The sequence below is a fragment of the Astatotilapia calliptera genome, chromosome 8 (assembly GCF_900246225.1).
Source record: "Astatotilapia calliptera chromosome 8, fAstCal1.2, whole genome shotgun sequence".
Classification (NCBI taxonomy): Eukaryota; Metazoa; Chordata; class Actinopteri; order Cichliformes; family Cichlidae; genus Astatotilapia; species Astatotilapia calliptera.
The window spans coordinates 7,622,982-7,645,756 of NC_039309.1; the positions used below are offsets into that span (position 1 = coordinate 7,622,982).

Genomic DNA, 22,775 nt, shown 5'->3' on the forward strand with positions numbered 1-22,775 from the left:
GCAACCCCAGAGATCTCATGTCTATACCTTAATAGGTCAGAGCTTGTTTCAAGGGAGACCAATGAGTTATTAGGCAGGCAGGATTTTAGTTTTAATGCTCCAGCTACTCGATGCAGAAGTTTAAAAAATGAAGAAATTCCAGCTGAAGCATTTCCCCGTACAATATCTTCTGTCTCATAACTGTGTCCTTCCATATCCTTTTGTTTGTGAAAAAACTGTCACCGTTTCTTGTTTGCTTTTGCTCTCCGAAATACGTGCAATACTCACCACCTTGAAATCACCTCTGAGGAACTGAAAGGGTACCTAGGCTACCTAAAAGCTATATTTCTACTGTGATAAAACACCCCGTGTGTCTGGGGAGAAAATGTGTATGAGAGATGGGAGCGAGATCACTGGCACTAACTGTCCCAAATGGTCTCGTGGAGAGTTCTGTGCTGCACCCCCCGTGACACACAAATGAAGCTCCCTATGGCTCCCTATGGCTTGGGAGCTCCCAGCAGGAGGCAGCGTGACAGACTGGTGGAGGAAAAGAATGGAGGCAAGAAGGGATAGGGAGAACAATCAGTGCTTGAAGTTGTGTGAGGCCACAGAGAAGCCAACAGCGGTCTCGCCTCAAACCTAAATCCTCCCTGTGGCTTTCAGAGTCAGTAGGTGTTTGTGTGTTTGAAAATGCGCGTTTGAAAATGCGTGTTTACATGCAATTGCGCACGTTTGTATGTGTATTCTCCTCGGGAGGCTTACATGTATATCCCTCTTCTCTCGACTCTTGACTGAAGGGATCAGTCAATCCGGTTGTCTAGGAAACAGATCTCATATACACAATGTACTGTTTACTAACAACCAACAAAGTCCTGTTTTGACTCTTGTTTTTTGACATTGCTTAGGTTTCTCACTGCTACTGCCAATTAAATGGTGTGCTGAAAGGGACAAAAAAGCTTTTAAAATGTTGATGTGAGATATAAAAAGTGTCTTTAGCTCACCGGTCTGTCTCCTTGCTAAACTGTCCCTTTCCCACATCATTAACAGCACAGAGGCGGAACTGATAGGAGCGAGCTGGGATCAAGCCGTTGACCGTCACTGCTGTGGACTCTGGTTCAATATTGGCCAGCAGGATGGCCCAGGGAGCATCTACAAGACAGAAAATCAACTTTTACACCTTTTTTCCTACATGCGCATCCACACAAATACACACCTGAGTTATTGCTATTGTTCCATTCAGGAAGGAGTGCTACATTCCAAGGAATTTCACCAATATCAAAAGGGATTTTCAATTTAATGCCTTCCAGTCATTTTGTCTTAGAAGGTTTTAAAATTCAATTTAATGAAACAAACCAAGCAATGGTTGAAAAAACAAACAAACCCAAAATAGAAGAGCAATAACAGTATTGGTACCCACAGGGAAACTTGGTCTCTGCATTTAAGTATTAGGAGCAGAGAGCAGCTGACATACAGCACCCTGAGACCAACTCCAGATTTAAGCCAGTGCATTTATCAAGGGGACAACAACAGCAGAATCAGCCTAGCATGTTTTTTGATGGCAGGAAAACCTGGATCCTCAGTTATTCAGGGACTTCTTCCAAATTGGCAAACCATTAATGTTAATACTGTTTACCTCACCTTCCTGTTCTCTTTGATTCTACAAAACAATACAAAGCAAAAGTCCCAAAAGCATTGTTTCCGTTTCCCTCTTACTCCGTGACACTGACAAATACCAGTCTGCTCGTGTAGCTCAGCTTACAAGATGGCAGAAAAGAGAGAAGCTGTGGAAGTATTTACTTTATTTTGAAGACGAAAGACACAACAGTGAAACTCTAATTGCGTGCCTGGGTGATAATAAGTGTCAGCTGCACAGAGTTCTACTTCAAATTTAATAACGGACACCTGCAAGATTAGCACAGACGCTCCACAACGCCGGTGGCCCACGGAGGAGGGAAATGATGCTGGTGCAACAGCTCTGAAACGACAGCGGCTAGTTTTTAGTTCGGCTAAAGCAGCAAGTCAGAGGAAAATTAAGAAGCTTGGCGCTAGTAATATGACTGAGGAGATGCTACCGGTGTCTACTCGCTATATGCAAAAGAAGGCCTGTAGGCTATATGAAAGTGTTCCAAAGAGGTGTTACGCTGATGTTATGCCAGTCGAACAAATTGCTTATACCGGCATTTGTTCTGCATCGGGTTACTTTTCAATGGTAATCATGTCATAATGAAACTTTTATGAGTGTTATAACCCGACAGTGACAAGCCCCTCGTTTCAGTGCATTTAATTCAGCAATGCAAATTGGACAGAGCGACTGCGCTATAGTTACAAATCCATGCTGAGCCTAAAGGCAATGATGGACATTTCTAATTAGTGATATTGATCCTGATCTCAAATTCTATTTAATCTTCTTGTAATTTTTTGCTGTATTTGTTTACATTTAAGCTCCTTGGGAAAAACACTGTGAACACAGGAGTCTAAACCAGCCTCTTTTTAACTCACTGCTGCACTGTTAATCCCATGAGCTGAGTTCCCCAAACCTAACTCATCAAATAGAAGGTAGAGAAGGATGCAGGAGAAGGATGCATGACTGGAACAGACAGGACATTTTATGACTTACTGTTCTCAGAAACCTCCAGGATATAGCGTATGAGGGGACTGTTGCCATCAAAAGGCTTGGCCCAAGCCAGGTCGATGGCTCTTTTTTCAGATTTGCTCAGCACGGCCGTAGGGTTCTCTGGGGCATGGGGCAACTGTCTGCAGGGAACAGCAGGACAAGAGCGATAAATAAAAGAATCTCTCTATTACAGCAAACAAGCCGCGGAGCCAAGGGAGTTAGCGAACGTTTCGTTTTTCTCTGAAGATCGCTTGTACAGATCTAAAGTAAGGCAAAAATCTTTTGTAAGAGAGAGATCAGTTAGACAGGTGATGAAATGTGGCGAGACGAGACAGCAAAGATGGTTCCTTGTCAAGATGGACACACAGGCAAACAAAACGAGATGGATATCACTGGAGGGAGGAAAGGGATTGAAAGGCATAAGGAGACAGATAGAAAGAAAATGCACAGGGAGACATGAATAAATGAGGCCAAAGCAGAGGATCATTAATTCATTCAGCCATAAATTCAGATAAGCACAGACAGATTGATAGATAAACCTTATAGCAATGAATTGATATAGACGGTAACTCAGTCAAAAGGCAGGCAGCCAACGAGACGGCCGATAGCACGATAAACAAAGACAGAAACAATCAGTCAGTCAGTCTGGCAAACAGAAAGTTTGATGTCACATTCATATTCAATTCACTCTCGCTGCTGTGGCTCTCTGTGTGCCAAAGTATAACCGTAGCAGGCAAAGTTATGTGGAAGCGAGGGATTTGAGAATAAAAACAGAAGCGCTCGTGCATGCATGTGTAGTATCGGAGATGGAGAATGGAGGCGGAGGTCCCCTGGGGCTGGAAGTGTGTCAGGTGAGAGTGTCAATAGGAACAGACAGAATAGCAGTGGTGGTAAGCACTCATGTGTCTGGCGCTCGCACATGCGTATGCATGTAAATGTCTGTGCTGCGCCTCTGTGTGTGTGTTGTGTCTCTACAAAGAACATGTTGCTTCCTGTGTTTTTACACTGGAGAATATTGAAGAATCAAAAGGGTGAGAGGAAAAAGGAAGGCCGGTAAATAGAAAGTCGCACGATGGTGATGGTGAATGATGGGAGGAGGGCTTGTTACCTGACACGGAGGTGCGCGCTGCGGGAGTCGTTGCCTCCAACAGAGGTCACTCTGCATGTGTAGGTGCCTATGTCACCTGACCAGGTTTGGGAGATGTGAAGCGTACCATCTGCATCTAGCCGCATGCGGGGGATGGACTGAACATTTATCACTGAGCCCTCTTTTTCCCAGACATGCCTGGAATACAAAGACTTCAGTCAGCTGGCTTGTTAAATGTCATCAACATCATCATCATCTGCTGCATCCATTCCTTCCACTGCATCAGTCAATCAATTTAAACACATTTTTAAAAAAAGGAAACTGCGATATTCACCAGCCTCTGTGTTTTTTCCATTATTACAATTAGTCACAATATAGCATTACTCACCACCTGCACGCCAATCGCACACACTCATACTGCATGTTAAGCACATTCTTTACACTTTATTGCTCAATTAAATCCATGAAATTATCTGTCAAAAGTCGTTTCTAGCATACTTCCAGAAGCTAACGCTGGATAATTTAATTGCCACCCGCTGTAGAGTGGAACTTATCAGGTACATATATATGTATGTCACCTTCAGATTGCAGGTTAACTCTTTTTGACAGTAAAGCAAAGAGTAAACTGAGGTTTTGGTTTTCTTTTATTCGACCACAATCTAAGAAAAACATGTCATTAGTGTGGTTTTTCATCTTCCTCTCCCCTGTCTCTTCAAACTCACCATCACAGGTGCCCCGCATATCATCGCGGCTGACGGGTGCATATCAAACGACCGATTCACACTCATCAAAACTGCGCGGCGCAAACGTGGCTTCAAATGCAGCTTTCTCCTCCGAGTAGAAAGGGACTATTGATCACTACTGATGTCAGCTACATGCTCGGAGTTCACTACATTTTCTGTGGAAGGGTTGTTTGTTGCGCTGGTTTGGGCAGCAGCTGTAAAATATTGTGCGAGGGACTCTTTATGTAAAGAAATATGTATATGCTGGTGGCTGACAAACATGGTTAACAGGCGTAGGTGTATGTCTAGGTCACAGGTTTCCTCTCTGTAGTAACAGCAATTCAGTGCATGTATTTATTTATTTTTGTGCGACCCTTAACCCTTCCCTATAGCAGAATTGTAGTGGTGAAAATAAGATAATAAGGGTATTAAATGACATACACAACCAAGCTGAGGATGAAGCGTCTTTATTAGCCAATCTAAAAACAAAAAGCTCAGCTGCAGAGATTTATTAGGTATTAAACATGTAAGAAATACATAAAAATAGGTTAGGATGAGTTTCAGGATGAGTTAATCTATTTTAATCTTCTCTTCACCAGAAAGACACGGCTGAGTCCCTTAGAAGTGATCCAGATAGTGGTGCAAAGCTTCTAAACAGGTCCTTTTAACTAGCCTTGATTTTTTTTTTATGCTAAATCGCCATCAAATTGAGAAGTCAAGTTAAGATTCCTCTGCACGGTCAGGCACCCACATTCATTAGTAAAGGTCTCTGGGGTCTCTGGGGTCTTCTGATCAGTATGTGTTGGTCGAATCTTTCTCCTGGCGTGAACTAAAAAAGATTCTGCAGCTTTTGAGGATGTGACTCCTACATTTGAAACTCGGTTTTTTGATCTGTGGACACCGTGGGCATTGGCACATTTAGATGATAGGGCTGGCAAAGTTTCAGATTTGTTGTTGTTGTTTTTAATTAAAAAAAAAAGTTTCTTCCAAAATGTTATATCCTACTAAATAAGTAAGTTTTTTAAAAATTTGCCCCAAACAATGAAGAATGCATCTGTGACACACACTGACATGCCCCAGATGAACATTTGTACACACATATAGGTCTAGAGATCACAAGGAAAACTATTATAGCCACCATAAAAGGAATGAAGATTAAAGAAATATAACAATGGCTAAAAGAAACACAATTGTGGCAGCTAAAGTCTGAAGGAAACGCTGGCTGCAAACTGTGAGTGTGTAAATTAATAGGGTTACCAATCAACGCCGCATCATTAAGGCACAGGTAAATTTTACTTTAATTAAATTAGTGGGCTGCTTAGATGTATTCTTGTGCCAGTTGAGACAATTTCAGGTATTTTCTCTCAGCTGCAAACCTGACAGCGTGTATAATTGTTTCAGGAGCAAATAAAGAGAAAATAGAAATAATTCAAACCTTGCCTACAAGGTAACGTCTTAGAGTAAGGTCCCTATACAAATGCCTACAGTACACTGAACTGGCTTTGAAATAGTTTTCTGCCAGGAGGAAAAAAAAATGAATCAAGGAATGAAGTTCCCTCTGCTACGAATCCGTATCTCTCACAGATATAAGACATGACAGCTTAGCTTGGGTAAAACTTATTCACCTTTCGTGGGACGGGTTAATCAGGAAGACAAACCGCACGACTTACTTTGCTTCTCTTCACTTTTTCTCCTGCTTGTTTGCATGCATTAGCTCCTTCCCAGTGCTTGCTTGCTTTCAGTGTTTGACTTTTCGCTTTTGGATTTGCTGTATTTTGCCCTTTTTCATTAAAAACAAAAGAAAAAGAAAAAAAGGGAATGACTCCCTTTTAACCTGCCTATTTTATGTTGGCCTCCTTTTTTGAGTAACAGCATCTACTGCTTTCAGGTGACATCAGTTTTACTAACAGCCTGTAGAAACTGTTGTATATAAATATGCATTGTGCCTTAATTAATCTGTGTTTCTAAATGGACCCTTACCTGACTGTCACACTTGGGTCGTGTGTGACTCCACAGTTCATAATGGCTTTAGTTCCTTTGATAACGCTCTGGTCCTGTGGGGGGGTGGTAATCCGAGTGCGAGCTGTGGACACAAAATAAAGAAGAAAAGAAAGAGATAGATGGAGAAAAAGATGAAGGAAGTGAGAGAGGGGAAAACGGTCTACAAAATGTCAAAAAAAATGAATTTCAGGAAACTCATTTCAGTCGAAATGACTTGCTCCTGGTTTGTCTTTTGTCTTTTGATGGCTTCTTGAAGAAAACACCAAAATGATGAATCCAGGCTTGCACAGAAGAATGTTTTTGTTTTTAGAAATTGAGCATTCCTTTGTTATTATACAGCACAACCTTGTTTCCTGATAAACACGTCTCTCAGTAAACCTGCACTACTCTTTCATTTTCTGTTTTTATCACAAAGTTAGGACTTTTTCAACACATTACATCAGGTATATGTGTTTTTAAAAGCCCACTTACCCCAAACAACAAGGTCAGCAGATGCCTCGTCAATGCCCCTGGAGTTGCTTGCCATGCAAGTGTAGGTCCCGGCATCAGAGATGTGTGAAGGCGAGATGAGCAAGCTGCCTGATTCGAGCAGGGTGAACCGGGGCAGCTGGACTGAACCGCTGGCTAACACGCGCTCACCTGGCATATGGGAACGGACAGCAGAAGTGGTAGGCAGAGAGAAAAGGGTCACACAGAACAGAAGGGAAAAAAATGAGAAAAGCAGATTGTCAAAAACAAGGATGCTGCTTCCCTGATCTGCTATTGGAATGCAAACACAAAAACATGGCAAAAGGTAAATCCCAGTAAAGGAATCAAATCAGGCTTTATTTGTTAAGCCACAGCAAACTGTGGTCCCAATGTTTTACAGATAACAGACATCACAATCTCTCGTGGTGTGAGTATGCGTGTAAAAGAGACCTTTTTGCCAGGTGATAGCTGGTCTTGGAGCTCCAGAGGTCTCACAGTGCAGAATGACTGACATCCCGTCGATCACAGTGCTATCAGAGGGTCCAGCTGTGATATTCGGGGCAATGCCTGAGGGTAGACAAACACACACTGAATAAAGGAAGCTCAGTACAGTAACGAGAGAGGGTAAGAGGGTTATAGAGGTGAGAGAATAACTGTCTGAGGCAAAGCCCCACTTCAAACGTATTTCTTGTAAGCAGCAGCCAGCTGCAGTGTTTAGTCGATGCTTTGTCCCCCTAATTCCAAACGGATTGACACAGGCTTCACCTCAGTGCCATAACTGTCTGCTGCCGGTCTATTTTTTGCACCCGCAGAGATAGCGGATATGAAAGGAAGGAAAAGAAAATGAATGGAGAAGAAGTATAGACAGAAAAAGAAGGCAATTTGTAGATAACTAAAATCCGTATTTATGATATGCAATAAATCAAAGCTTTTATAGGATGACAGAAAACTGTATCACTCCCGGAGGAAAGGAGGAGTAGGGAGTTGTCATAGGTGCGCTGCTAATCTCAGGACACAGGGAGTAGGGCTGAAGGAGAAGTACAAACATGATTGTGTTGACAAAAAGGAAGACGATAAGATGAGATCATAGAAGGAGGGGGGAGAGAAGAAGAGGAGAGAAAAACAGGGATGGAAGGGGTGATTTAGCGAGACGGAATATTATGAATTCTGATAACGCGGCACGGCGTGGAGCGAAGGCAGCAGGAACTTAGACAAAGTGAAGAAAATTAGATGTCAGAAACTTGCCAAACAGATGCACAGTGAGAGCAAAATTAGCAGTTATTTTCAAATACCAACAGTGGCAGAAGCGCAGGGGAAAAAAAAGACTTCTAAATTCCCATCATTTAGGTGATTACAGTTTAGCAGCAAACGTGATTAATGTTTCGCCTTTCCACAGTAATGTAAACTTAATCGTTGTTGGCCTAATTGTTAGTTTATATAGGGAAGCTTCCCTTCTGCAATATTGTCAACTGACAGCGACGCCGCAATCACAACTCTGCTGTCAGACGTAGTGCACATCTAAAGTGTTTTTCTTCACTGCCTAGGTATCAGATTTCTTAGTACGAGACAAAAATGCCACTACTACAGAAAAAAAAGATGCATCTCTGTGTTTTTTTTTCCTGTAACCAAAGTTTTGTTTGTGGTTTTCATCTATATTTCATGTCCCAAGTTGAGTGTTTCTTGCAGTGTTTACAGTAAGTCAGGTTCTTGTATGATGAGAATTAGTTTGTTTTCCAAAGGCAGAGAACCAAGAGTGCAGCAGTTTGTTTAACAGACTGTCACTTTTTTATTTTTATTTGGACTTTTATTCACTCAGCGTAGGGCCCTTGAGCTCACACGCTCATTTACAGCAAAACCCTACTTCACTTTTCGCATTTGTCCTGGGAGATTGGCCATTACTAGCCTAGTCATACACAGGTCACTGCTTTGTTTGGTACCATGATGTTATTTTCTTTTTTAAATGAAAATAAAGACTTAACTTGTCTTTATAATCACAAATTTAGCTTTTTTACTTGAATTGCAGAGAGTAAATCCATACATCCATTTATAACCATTCTATGCAAGAGTCAACCTGCTTTCAGTATTCTGAAATGATTCCATTTTTAAAATACTACGCTTTGACATTTCTAAAGCTGAAGCTTAGCAGAGCTGCATGAATATTTAACACATTTCAGTAAAAGAAAAAGTGAATGTTTAGCTCAAATTCAGCACTTTACAACATGTTTAATAGTAGCAATTATCTGGGTGAAGTAATTCCTTGAAAAGCTGCTGGAGCACTTACTTGTAACAGCCAGGTATGTGTTGGTCTGAACTTCTCCGGCTAAATTTCGGGCAAAGCACTGGAACATGCCGGTGTCATCAGGCAGTAGGCCGTTGACCTGGAGGCTGCCGCCCACCAACACCCTGTACCTGGGTGTTCTCACTGGGTCGATAGGCAAAGCATCCTTGTACCACACAATGTCTGGCTGGGGCACTCCTGCAGAGGGTGGGCGAGTGAGAGTTTGGGGTTCAGTTCAAACATTTCTCCTCTGATAGGGTTTACTTTACATTCTCTTATTGTAATACCAGCGAGCTCTCACCCCGTGCCTGACAGGGAATGTCAACCACCTTCTCCATCTCAGCTGTGATGTGTTTCTCCGGTTCCTTTATAAACTGTGGTGGCTCTGAAACAGCAGACACATTAGTGAAACACAAAAACAACAACGCGAGATTAAAGCAGAAGTTATTTCTGCTTTTAAACGTATTGAATTTTGGGCCAAATATAAGATAACGCAGCAGAACACGGTGAGACTAGTTTGATTATAGAAGTGAGTAATTGGTATTCTGTAATGGTTAGGCTATCCTTCAAACTTATAGGGGGGGGGTAGAGAAAAGGCTCAGTTAGCAGTATCGTGGAAAAAGCCCCCCTCCACGTTGTGCTTTGAATCACATCATAACCCTGAAAACATCAAAGTGTTTCAGTCAGATGGAATAAATGTGACTCAAGCAATGCTATTAAACCATTTCTTGAGGCCAACCATTAGTTTTCTCCCTTTTAAATCAATAACACTTCCCCCTTACTGCCTCACAACTTCACAGTCATGCTTTTACCACATTTATGTAGTGAGACTGAATATTTGCATCAAGCTCGCACAGTCACTCTTGTCTGTTAAAGTTTACTTCTACATATGTGACGCATGTGGGTCGCTACACGTAGACGCTGATATGAAGGTACATACAACTACCTACCAAAACTGAAAATATTAGTCTGTTCTTTAACTTGACCATAATAAAAAAAGGTTATAAACACCTAAAAACTATGTTAAACCTTAAGGCCAACAGGCAAAGAATAGAAATACAAACATTATGGTAATGTGCTCCAAATACTGAAGTTGTATAAAATGCAAAAGCAAAGACACTGATATCAAATAACAAACAAAGCACGAGAGAGAAGAATGACAAACTTATCTTGACTTTGAAGCAGCAAGGAGAGAGCAATTCCTTAATATCTGTGCTTTCACTCGAATGTGTTTCTGTCCTCAGGCAGCACTGAACACTAAAAACTCAAATAGTATTTGTGATGCAGTGTCTGAGTAAACCTACAAGGTAATCGATCATGAGCTCTCAAAGTGCTACCTGCGGGCCACTGGTGCCCCATGGAAATATTTTATGTGGCCAGCGGGTGTGAAAAGGAAAGAATTCACGACTGTGGGTTTAGTTTCTCCGCACTTCGTGTTATGCTATGACAAAGTAGCGCTCGACGAGACCGGGGTTTCTATTCAATTTTAAGCAGATCATTGCAAACTAAACCTGACAAATGCATCTGTTTAAAAAAAAGAAGCCTAAAAGTGGTTGATATGCATTTTTATATATGGCCTTCCATCATTTGCTGGGTTCCTAAGTGGCACTCAGTCATATAAACTTTGTGAACCATTATAATAGTCAGACATTCACATGAAATTCTAGGAATGGTTTTTTTTATTGCTTTTGTCCTCTAAGAAAAAAAATGTGTGAACTGGTGTGAAACTATGAGGTAATGAGTTTCATAAATAGATATTGTCACCTGGAAGTGTGCAAGTATTGGGAAAAATTACAGCTAAAAGTACTAAGTGATATTAATACCCAAAAATAATAGACACAAGACCCTGCCAGGAACATATTTTAGCCTTTAGCTCTTACCAAGGACATGCAGATAAGCTCCAGCACTGACTGAAGGCACGCTGCTGCTGCGCAGAATGGCCTCGCACTCGTAGTAGCCGGCGTCGCTCACCACAGGACTCAGGATGGTCAGTCTGCGGTTGAAGTCACTCAAACCGCTGTTCACCAACACGCCGTTCTTACGCCATGTGATACTCAGCTTGATAAGAGGTCTAGTGAGAGGAAAGAAGGATGTGAGATGTGTTTGTAACATCCATGTCCCTGTGAGGATGCTCGTTTTGTGCTAGCCCATAAAGCCTCACAGTGTGACACGTCACATAAGCAGACATAAGCAAATTATAATTATACAGCTGAAGTACATTTAGCTTCTGACTCTTTACCATTAGAATCTAGCACCGTAGATGTTTTTGGTTCTATTTGCCCAGTTCTCTGAGTTTTGCCACTGACATGCAGCAATATATCACCAACGGTCATTTCACTGGGACTATTTTTCTTTTCAACTGTGAAAAATAGCCCCATAAAATCCTCTATTTTGGACTGTACTGAATCATTTGAAACCCTGCACTTCCAGGAATTTTTACCTGGCATTGGCCACACATTCCATCGTGACCTCTGATGTGCCTGTGACCACACTGGTGTTCCTGGGAGGGATGATAATGGTGGGGGCAATGGGATCTGCTGGACCTCCAACATCTAGACACAAAGTCAGGTCGCCACACAAACATGTCAACAAAACATGGAGATGTTAAGCAAAGATCAATGAACCTGATAGATGGGAATAGGATATAATTAACAGAGGCACACTCTGATGAGATTTCATTGGGTTCTTTGGATTGTAGTGACCTATAAATTTCATTTCCACCCAGTGGGTGCTCATCGACATGAAATATTGAAACTGACCAGTGCACGCACTGTATCTGAGTTCTGACAGAGAGATTGGTCAGATACGATGAGACAGTGCACTCACTGTGTATAACAAGATATATGCCGGAGAACCAGAAGCAGCGATAGAAAAATACTGTTTGACTAACATGAGGCTTAAGAAGCGAAGAGGCTGTTGTGTGTCCGCATGTGCCTGAGCCCACATTTTCAACACTTCATGCTCATCCTTGTTTATTTCTGTGTGAGTTTGTCTGAGTGTGTGTGTGTGTGTTCATTATGGCACAGCTCATGGCAAGGAAACCCCAGTGTGTGTGTGTGTGTGTGTGTGTGTGTGCTGCTTGAGATGTGTCACGTCTGCGATAAACTCACACTGATCCGTCAATCCCATCATGCCCTGGAAGTGTGCTTGTGGGCGCACATGTCAGATGTAGCTACAGGGACTGTCATGACTCAATCTAACCAGTCTTGGGTGTTAAGATGCATGCACAGACACAAACACACACATCACAAGATATGATGTCCATATCAAACTACTATCTTGCAGAGAAAAGAAATCTTTTTTTTTTTTTTAAAGAGAAGAACAAAAACACAGGAGGAGCCTTGCTGAAATTATAATGAATTTTTAAAACTTCATCCCGAGTATATAAATTGTAAATTGAGCATGACTCCTGCTCTCCACCTTTCCTTGTCCTTTGGCCTTGCCAAATCTTAGGCAACTACTGCCGGACCCAGGTAAGCTCACAGTGTCAGAGGCATCACTGCAGCAACAGCTGCCGCAGCAAATAAGTGATGCATACATGCAAAATTCAAGCGCTCTGTCAAACACATGCACAAACTCCAAATACCGGCTTTCATAACAGACTGCATCTGATTGCTTGTATGCGTGTATGCATGCGCACATGTGTGTGCATATGTGAGGAGCATTCGTATAAATCGTGTATTCCCATTACACCTGCTGAGTCGAGACCTCCTGCTACGTGCTCTGTATAGCCTGAACCCGTGCGTGTGTGTGTGTGTGTGTGTTCTAGCACTTGTATAATCAACTCTGCCATTGTTCTCAACATGTGCCACAGGCTATTTTTGCTCCCTTGTGTTGTCAACTATAATATCTTACCCTCACCCTCCTCATTCACTTCCATAATGAACTCCAGTCTACCATGTCATAAGATGCTGTCTGTTAGGTTTCCTCTTATATCTCACTCTGCTGAGCTGAAGCCGACCGAATTGGTTTGATTTGTGTATTCTGTGTTTTTTTTGTTTTTTTTGTCATGCAAGCTAAGGATGCTTGTGAATATTAACTAACTTGGCAGAAGAACAATCTACCTGTGCCTCTGTCCGTACAGCTTCCTCTTACTTTGTGCATGTATTCGTGTGTGGGTGTGTGTGTTTATGTATGTTGCAACGTGCGAGTATTGGTACAGACTCAGGTAGTTAAGCTTAAATCTCCCACAGTGATGGGAAACATAATCAGGTACAATTAAAAAATTTACCTGACAAATTCTGTCTATATTCCTTTGAGGTCGTCTCTTTATGCATCTCTGGAACACTCCCAGTACTGCTGTATTTTAACCCTCTCAGGCTCAAATTAAGCTTTTGTTGCTAATGCACAAAAGAATACCTGCAGTGGTACTTCTGAGTAAAAAAAACCTCATAAAATATGTATGTGGGGTAATCAGGTTGTTAGCTTTTAACTGTTGCAAATCTGCAACGCCTGTCTTGAGAGGGTTAAAACGCTTGCTTAAAGCCGGCAATTTACTTATGCGCTGGATCGTCTCTAAAGCAGGCCTTCAACTTGAATTTCATTTTAGTCAAGAGGAAGAACTAAAAGGGGAACCTAAACTGTCAAGAGGGTCAGCTGGTCAACACAGACTAATGGCGTGACCAAAGAACTTCTCTCTTTTCAACGTGCTTTCAGTGTGCACACAATGTTCTGCCTGGAGGATGAATGTTGAATGAGCGCATCAGGTCAGGAAGGCGCACCAGGTCACACTCCTGACCTGAAGAGGTGCCTTTGGGCTTTTCTCCTGAAGACTACTGTTTGATCTCTGGGTCATAACTCATACATCTAGCTCTCATCAAGACAGTTGAAAGTTGGTTCTGATGGACACCGAATTTGACATTTTTCTCCTTTTGCCATTTTAAATACTGTTTTTGCACCGGGGCTTACTAAAAACAGTTCGTAATCACACATTTTTCAAGCCAATATATCAAACTGTGAGCCTGGTATGTAAAGGCTCATGATGTCAAGTGAATGTTTAATATTTCCTTCAAAAACTTAAAAGGCTTGGACATGATAATAAAAGTAAAAGTACGCCTAAATGCGTTTCCAATTAAGCCTTGATTAGCGTACGTATATGGGGTTACTCACTTTCTACTGACAAGGTGATGGGCTGGCTGGTCTTGTTCTCTCCATTCTTGTCGTTTACAGCTTGCACATAGTAGCGTCCGGCATCGGGTGCCACGGTAGACAAGATAACCAGTGTGTTGTCCAAAGTAATGGCACTGAACAGGAAAAGAAAAGAGATATAAAATCACTCTGCTCATTCAATGAGGAGGAGGAATAAAACTTTGATATATACATAAGAAAAAAGTGAGCCGTTCATAGAAAGCTTCTATAAAAAGAAAAACAGAGAAACTTTCAGGCCGTCTCCCTCTGCCTAATTAAAACTAAACATGTCTGACGTTTGCTTTTGTGTCCACACCTTATCTCGTGGCTGAGGAAGGCATTAAACATTTTAACATTTTAATTACACTGTTCAAGCAGCATTAGGTATATCGATTTACAATGTGTAAACAATGTGTAAGCGCTGACTGAGCAAAGCGGAAATATTGACATTCTCTCCTGTCTTAACTTCTGTGCAGTCGCTTCACAAATATGATAGCCTTGCTTTTAATAACCCAAAGCTTTTAATTAGCTATTTATACCACTCTGCTTCATGTGGCCAGCATTTTGGCAGCAAACTGCTTTTGGCGGGGATCAACAGCATCTTTCTTATTGCCTGTTTTAGTAATGCCTGAATAAATAAACACTGATCCATTTTTCAGCAGGAGGCCTATAGGCGCTAATACCTGGTGTCATGTTGGCTTTATCAAGTCCTCCCTTTCTTCGTCACTATAGCCACCAGTGAGAGAGCCCACCCCCACCCTCCTGTGATGTGTGCCCGTCTTCAGTCTTGACACAGATTTCCAACTAGGTGCCTTCCTCCAGATATCGCATTTACTCTGATTTCATGTATCCATCTACTTACTTTTCTATTCCTCATCTCTCTTTTTCTCTTTCCATCCCACCAGAAGTAGTTCTTGTGCTGTTTATAGATAAACTTCTAAACTACAAATAAGCTATAAATTCTAAAGTTTGAGCTGAAAACACAATACACATAAAAATCGGTATATTTGTTACAAAAAAGCCCAAAGAACAAACAAGTAACACTTTCGGAAAATAGTCCTTTTGGAGTCCTCTTCAAACTTTTCAGGCTATTAGCAGTGCTAAAACTGTCCTCTAACTGTAATCTCAGTTATCAATAAAAAACAAAAACAAAAACTATTCCCCAAGTCATTGATCATGTATTCTAGAAATAGTGTAATTTTTGCTGTTTGTTATAAAAAACAAGTGTAAAAACAAAAAACAAAACTACGACCCCTGTCGTGTAAGTTTCAGACACATTTCTGTTTCACAGCTGATGATTTCCTCTTTTTCTCCTTCTCCAATCAAACCCACTCCACTTCTCCTTCCACTTTTTCCTCCATCCCCACCTTCATCTCATCAGTAGGGGATCGGAATACCTGCTGTGCATGATCAGGGGAGCAAGAGAGCTGATGAGAAAGCAAGCAAAAAAAGATGCCAACAGTATGGTGCTCACAAGCAAATACAGAAAATATATAGAACTGTGCACGCCCATAAAAAAAGAAAAGAAAAAGCTTCACAGAGGCAGGAAAACCATCTGACACAGCAGAGAGAGCAATATGCTGTGCATGTGGCATAGAGGTACCTGTGCTGTTAGCATTTAGAGCGTGATGACTTATGAGATGCATCTTGGAGCTGATTGATTTTCAAACATCTTAAAGCAGCTCCAGTCGCTGGGCTCATCTGGGATTCTTCATGCATGCTGAGACTGAAAACACTCTTCCTAAAGGGACAAGCAGGCCTCAATGGCTGTGGCTTATGATCTGAGGTAAATATTTAATGCTAGCTCGCTGGAGCGGTGACATCCTGGACACACAGCCATGAATTATGGATCTCTTCAGGGATGCGGGTAGAACGGAAGTGTCCAAAGCACCGAATGAATCCCGGGTGGCTTCCCAGGACCTTTCCAAAACGGGGACACAATCCAGGGCTTAACTTCTTTACCTGCCACTTATGAAAGACCAAAATATACAAGCTAGCACTGCTAACCACAGCTTTCCAATGACCTCGACGACGCAGCCCATTCTCTCTGTGATAATGCAACGTATCAGGTGATCTTTGAAGTTCTTTATTTTCCCTCAAAGATCATTCAGGAGCATGTCAAAGCACCTGCCAAACTGAGTTCAAACTAATATTATCCAGAGCAAAACCAGATTTCATCAGTTTCTAGGAGCAGGAGGCATTTTCCCCCTGCTAGTTGATTTTAATGTGCTCCCATGCTGAGCATTCACTCCCCCCAGCCTGTAATCAGGGCTGGTGCAGTGGGGGTCACACAAAACTTGGTTACACAGCTTGTTCAGCACATCTAACCACTCCCAGTGTGTGCTGGGCCTCAGGGATCAAAGACCACATGACGCTGGAAGAAATTAAAAGTAAGCCAATTATCCTGAATGGCTTTGCATGTATATCAAGGGAGCAAGAAGGGAAAGATAAGAATTTCGCTTAAAAGAGCAGTTAATGTTTTACATGCTTCTTGAAGTTCCGCTTTAACATGTTCATTATTTTTTTCTCTTTTATCGTTGTCTGTCTGATTTTGGTCACTCTTATTCAAATCCCCATCTCTCAGCGGTGTTGTGAGCAGCTGTCGGAGGCTTGCTTATAACGATGGCTTAGCACGTATCCGGCACGGTGCAGGGATTTATCAAGCCACAAGGCTGAGAAATTTGGACAAATCAGATATGTGTGAACATGCCTCTGTCTCTGTCTAGTTTTAATGTTTATTCCCACATCTTAGAATGCTTTCTCTTTTTTATTCCAACCCAATTTCCTTTTCCATTATTATTCTTCAGAAAAAGCCATGGTCTACAAGAGAGCCTGGTAGGCAGGACAGCTGCCCAGAAACATCTTGGCCAACTGTGCAGCTTTTACGCAACCCTAATTTTGCTTGCAGCAATAAGCAGTATTACTCCCATATGCAATTACTTTCTTGTGGATCAATTTTTTATGTAAAGAATCAAGGGCGCTTTTTCAATGAATGCCAGCCTTATAATGATTCTGTAGCACTTTCATCAATAATGATGATGAGGATTTATGTTTGATTGAAATAGATATAACTATAAATGTTTTATTTGCCACTAGCTGCTTCCCGTCTCTAATTTCCATTATTAAAAATAAATTATATTACAGCAAAATTAAATATACAATGATCACGGTTGCTCCCTTTAGTTAAAAACATGTGGTCCCAGCGCTGGAATAGTGGCTTCACAGTGCATCTCCAGAGAGTTCAACCACCGACTTTGTCAGCTTGTATACATATCTTATTTTGTTAATCCAGCACTGACACAGTCTGACAGTGCTGGTCCTGCTCTATCACATACAAACACACACACTCTCTAGTGTTTTGGCATCTGTCGTGGCTGTCCTTCTCCACTGGGCCGTGAGGGGCCTAACCTCGCTCCACAGCCTCAGACCTCCATTACATGCAGACAAATGGCCCCAGTTGGCTGATGGCCACCCCCCAGGAGAGAGAGAGAGGGGGGTCAGCAGGATCAAATGGCTCACATCGCTGGCTAAGGTATAAGTCAAACCACAGGCAGTAGACAGATGAAGGAAAAAGAAAGCTAGAGTGAAAGCAAGCAACAGGCTACAAGCCCTACCGCTCAACAGAGTTGTGATGAAAAAGCCACAGCTCCTGGGGATGGAGGGATGAAGAAGTGAGAGAAATGAGAGGAGGTGAGGGAGTGTTGGTCATGAAAACAGGCACTTGTTTTCTCACTGGGTGTATGGACTGAAGGTTTGTGCCTTACTGTTCGCTTTCTGCTTCCCTTTCACTTGTGGTTCATTGAGTGTTCAAACCAATATAAGGATGTCCCCAATAATGCTCAAATAGTGACATCTAAATGAACTCAAAGCCATTTAAGACAAGCCTTCATTAGCGGAGTAACTCGATTGTCTTACCATAACAGGACACCCCTAAATTCTTCAACCATCAACTGAATTCTTACATAAAAATCAACCTGCATTAAGATTAAAAATAATTAATTCATTAGTCGTTCAATAGGAAAGTGTTTTTAATAATCAATCATTTCTTATTGTGAGTCTCCGTGGCGACTCTCGATCCCATTCACAGCGTGGTTTAGCTAGATTGGATCGCTCTACTGTGACCCATTGTTAAAACACTGGGATGCTGCAACACATTGCAATGGTTTTCAAATCACTGAAACTTTATATTTAATTGAAAACAGTACAATATATCAAATGTTAAAGCTGGGAAATTCTACATATTTTTTGGGGGGAAAAATGTGCTCATTTTGAGTTTGATGCCAGCCACACAATTCAAACATGCATGGGCATGTTTACATCTGTATTGCATCACATCTTTGACCAACACCACAAGAGTTTGGAAACTAATGAGACCAAATGCTGTAATTTTTTAAAAGGCTAGTGTGCTACAATTCTTGCTTTTTACATGATTTTAGCTTTTCAATTTGAGGCTTTTTTGTCATATTTTTCATTTCATAATGCACTGCTATTGCCATTAAAATTTTAAGTGTCAGGTCAAGCACTCTTATATGGAGCTATGCTGCTGTAATATGTGCAGCATATGGTTTGTCATACTATTGCTGAACTAAGCAAGGCTTTCCTTAAAAACGTTGTCTGGATATCAGCATACAATATGTCACTAGAAAAACCTTGTACATATCATTCAACGGTAATTGTGACTTTACAGATATGCAAGAGCTAATGCATCAGTGGAAAATGGGAAGCAGATGCCGTGATTTATTGAAACAGGTGCAAACACAAACGGAAAAAGAGTATGTAAGGCAACAAAACGTAAAATAAATGACCACTTTTATTCTTAAACAGAGCCTGAACTCTCTAAGGTAGCTTTCTTGATTTTATTCTTCAAAAATAGTTCTCCGGGCTTGAAGGAAGTCTAAAGCTCTTCTTTGGATGTTAGCTGCCTTTTGTTCCCTTCGCTGTTGAGACGATCCTATACTACTTTAATAATGTTGTGACATCCAATCCAACACTTTTAGTATTCCACTGTGTGTTTTTCTACCCAGGCATGCTTTTACTGTTTGGAATCACCCCAACCCTGCTGAAAATGAATGATAACAAAATGAAACTGTTGCCAATCGGATGCTTTCCATGTGGTACTACACGGTGGATGAAAATCTGGACTTTGCTGCCTTCATAACTCATAACTTCATAACATCAATTTTGACAAGATCCTCAACACCACTGACTGAAAGGCAGCCCCAAATCATGACAGTCTCCACCATGCTTTACAGAACACTGGAGACACTCACTCTTGTACCTCTTTCATAACCTCCTGCGTACAAAGTGACGAAGATTTGAACAAAGCTAACTAACACAATGGCAATAAATGATGTGTTTTTGCAACAGGACCCTATAGATACAATTTAAAACTGGTTCTTTGCTAAGGTACAACATTCGTTGATCGTTTGAGTTGGCCTATTTTATGCCTGAATGATTTACTGTATAGGTCACTGTTAAATGGCTTAATAAGTTAACTAAAAAATCATCTGAAAATGGTAACAAGGACTGAAAATCAGTGAAAAAACAGCCAATGTCTGAAGAAAAATGTTGAAAGATCTTTAGAAGGCTTGGAGAGCTAAAGACTTATTAAAAATAAATAAATAAAGGAAGAAAGTCTGGCTCAGTGGAACCTAGAGATCTACCAATATTGGCAAGAGCCCAAAACAACAATAAAAACCTCTTGATTGCTGCTTCACAGATCTTTTGATTTCCCTGGAGTTTCTTTTTCTACTTTCACTGTCCTTGTATAAACAGACGTCAACATACAGCACAGAACTGAAAGGAATACAAGGAAACTTTTTTTAAAAGTTTTTAAGTGTACACTTTCAGGATTAATCATTAGGTAGATATAATTTTGGCTTCATTGAAGCATGACCTTGCTCATGCACCTCCAAGTCTTAGGCCCTGGTTCTCTGATGGAAAATGTTGGAATGCTCCCTGTGGATTGGGGAGAGAGGCTCGAGGCTTCCTTGCCTCAAGCAAACAAGTTCCAAGTATCTTGGGCTCTTATTCATGAATGATGGAAATGCGGAGTGTTAGCTGGACTGACAGATTGGTGCGGCGTCAGCAGTTATGCGGACATTGCATTGAACCGTCATGGTGAGCAGAGTGCTGAGCAAAAAGGTGAAGCTTTCGATTTACCGATCAATCTACGTCTCAATCCGAAATATGGGTAATGACCAAAAGAGTAAGGTCGTGAATACAGTTGTCTAAAATTAGTTTTCCCTCTAGGGTGGCTAGGCTTAGACATAGAGATAGGGTGAGGAGTTCAGACATCCAGGAGGATCTCAGAGTAGAGCCACTGCTCCTGCATGTAAAATGAAGCCAGATGAGGCTGTTTGGGTATCTCATTAAGATGCCTCACCTCCATTTGGAGGTTTTCCAGAAATGGAAATTGTTAGTGGAAGGAGACCCTAGGGTAGAGCTTGAGAGATTATATACCTCCACTGGCCTGGGACTGGACACCTTGTGGTCCTCCAGGAGGAACTACAAAGTATTATTGGGAAGAAGGACATCTAGAATACCCTACATAGCCTGCTACCACTGCAACCCAACTTCAGAGAAAGACAACAGATGGATATTATCTTAAAATATATCTTGTCTTAATTAAACACACAATAGCTTCAGCTGTTGTTCAAACTTCTAATAATCTAGTTGATGAACAGTCAATTTTGGACAAAGGAAGAAAAAAAAGTAGATTTCTTGGTCTCTTGCAAGTAGTGAGGACCAAGAAATATTTAAGAATAGTAAGTTATTTCTTGTAGGACTAGATACATCCATTCATTCATTTAGGAATCTATGTAAATTGTAATTTTTTTTTATGTTATTCTTGCTTCTCCTTGTCGTCTATTCTCTCTTGACCTGAAGATTGTCAGGTTCATGACTAATGCTGGGCAGTTGTAGGCAAATGCAAAGGAAGGGCATGGCTATTCACTGGTCCTCGTGACTAATGGAGAATCCATAGCACGCTGACAGGACCTGAGCATCCCAGGCAGGGCCCATTAATTGATCAGTAGCTACAGCAAATTACTCAAGCGAACTGCAGTGTGTGTGTATGTGTCTCAACGATGTCCTCCCACTGACTCCTCCAGGTCAGGCTCCTCTGTGTTCTGTCTTAACAGACACCTCTACAAGGTTGTTTCGGTGTAAATCCATGCCAAAATGTCAATAGAAAGTTTCTGGGAGAAAAACAACAGGTAGTGGGTAGTGAGTTGTTGTCAGATGTGAAAAAGTGAGGACAGAATCCAGCGCTATATCTAACGACAGACTCACCTTTCAGCCAGGAGCCACACAATTCCTGGCAAATGCATTTAACTAAAAGAGGCTCTGATTACACACGACATTAAGTCTCCAAAATAGCATAACAAATCACAGCAGCTGAATGGAGAAGATCCTCTCGACTACATTTCCATTCACCGAGAGAAGAATGTCAGCCATTAGAAAGTTCTTTTTCTCCTTGCATCCTGTTTCATATATTGTAACAAAAAGACCCTGACTGAACTGATTCATTAAAGCAAAGCTAGATCAATGTCTGGTTGCACATTTCAGCTTACAGTCAAACAAGGACATGTGCTTTGAACCTGGGCAGTACACAACATGAGCACAGCAAAGACTGTAAGAGACAAACGCATCAATAAGTGATTCCGTGAGCTTATGGGCGTACTGTTAGAGAGCAAAGGAGTCTCTGCCCACGCCGAGGCCAGCAGCTGCACGAGTCACATTGCAGAAAGTGAGCAGTCACTGTGCCACAGTAAGACGCAGCCTTGCCAAGGGGAATATTGGCAGCAGGGATGATGTTCAGCTGGTATCACATATTTCCCCATTACCATCTTTAGATGGCATAAACCAAAATATATAACAAATTCGAATTTGACCCGTAATGGACAGTCGGGACCGTCAAGTTGTATAAGAATCCCAAAAATGTCTTTGAGAGGTTTTATACAGAACCAGAGTTGTGAAATGACTGTCAAACCAGTAATCACAATCAGAATTTGGAGTGCTGAAGTATGCTTTACTCAAACCACATTTTGAAATAATCATGCAATTATTCTGAAATAATCGGTGCCAGATCAGCCAGAACGGGATCCAGGATTGTAATTCTATTATTTGTTTTACATGTTTTGAATGGACATGGTACGCTCTGGTATTAAAACAAACCACTCAATACGATTTCAGTTATTCAAAGAAGCATCTTTCAGCTCCTTCAAATGGATTTCCTAAATATTTCATCATTGACCCCGCGTAAGAAAGTAAACACGTTCTATTCGTTACAGCCATATTATACCCAGGGTCTTGGTCTATGATCTTGAGAAAGCTGCAAATAGCAAGACTGGAAGCCAAGCAATCAGGCTATTTTGAACAGGCATGTTTTGAACAGTCACTGCCCTAGTCCTTGATAAACTGAAGGGGGCATTTTATGCTGTCGGCAGCATTCCAATATCGAATCCTGACTGTGAGCTAGCCTTTTCTTTCTCTCTC

At 41.4% G+C, this 22,775-nt stretch overlaps 1 protein-coding gene across 8 annotated transcripts in view; it reads right to left on the reverse strand.

The window, feature by feature from the left end:
* The window catches only part of sdk2b (sidekick cell adhesion molecule 2b), a 278,236-nt gene that overhangs the window by 36,453 nt on the left and 219,008 nt on the right, over nt 1-22,775 (reverse strand). For all 8 annotated transcript variants that reach the window (XM_026178235.1, XM_026178230.1, XM_026178233.1 and 5 more), the window contains exons 5-15: nt 14,259-14,392; nt 11,590-11,701; nt 11,030-11,220; nt 9,451-9,534; nt 9,153-9,347; nt 7,322-7,438; nt 6,875-7,042; nt 6,383-6,485; nt 3,702-3,878; nt 2,597-2,733; nt 981-1,128 (exon numbers count right to left, since the gene is read on the reverse strand). In XM_026178235.1, the coding sequence (XP_026034020.1) occupies nt 981-1,128; nt 2,597-2,733; nt 3,702-3,878; nt 6,383-6,485; nt 6,875-7,042; nt 7,322-7,438; nt 9,153-9,347; nt 9,451-9,534; nt 11,030-11,220; nt 11,590-11,701; nt 14,259-14,392 (1,566 nt within the window). The remainder of the gene's footprint in view (nt 1-980; nt 1,129-2,596; nt 2,734-3,701; nt 3,879-6,382; nt 6,486-6,874; nt 7,043-7,321; nt 7,439-9,152; nt 9,348-9,450; nt 9,535-11,029; nt 11,221-11,589; nt 11,702-14,258; nt 14,393-22,775) is intronic.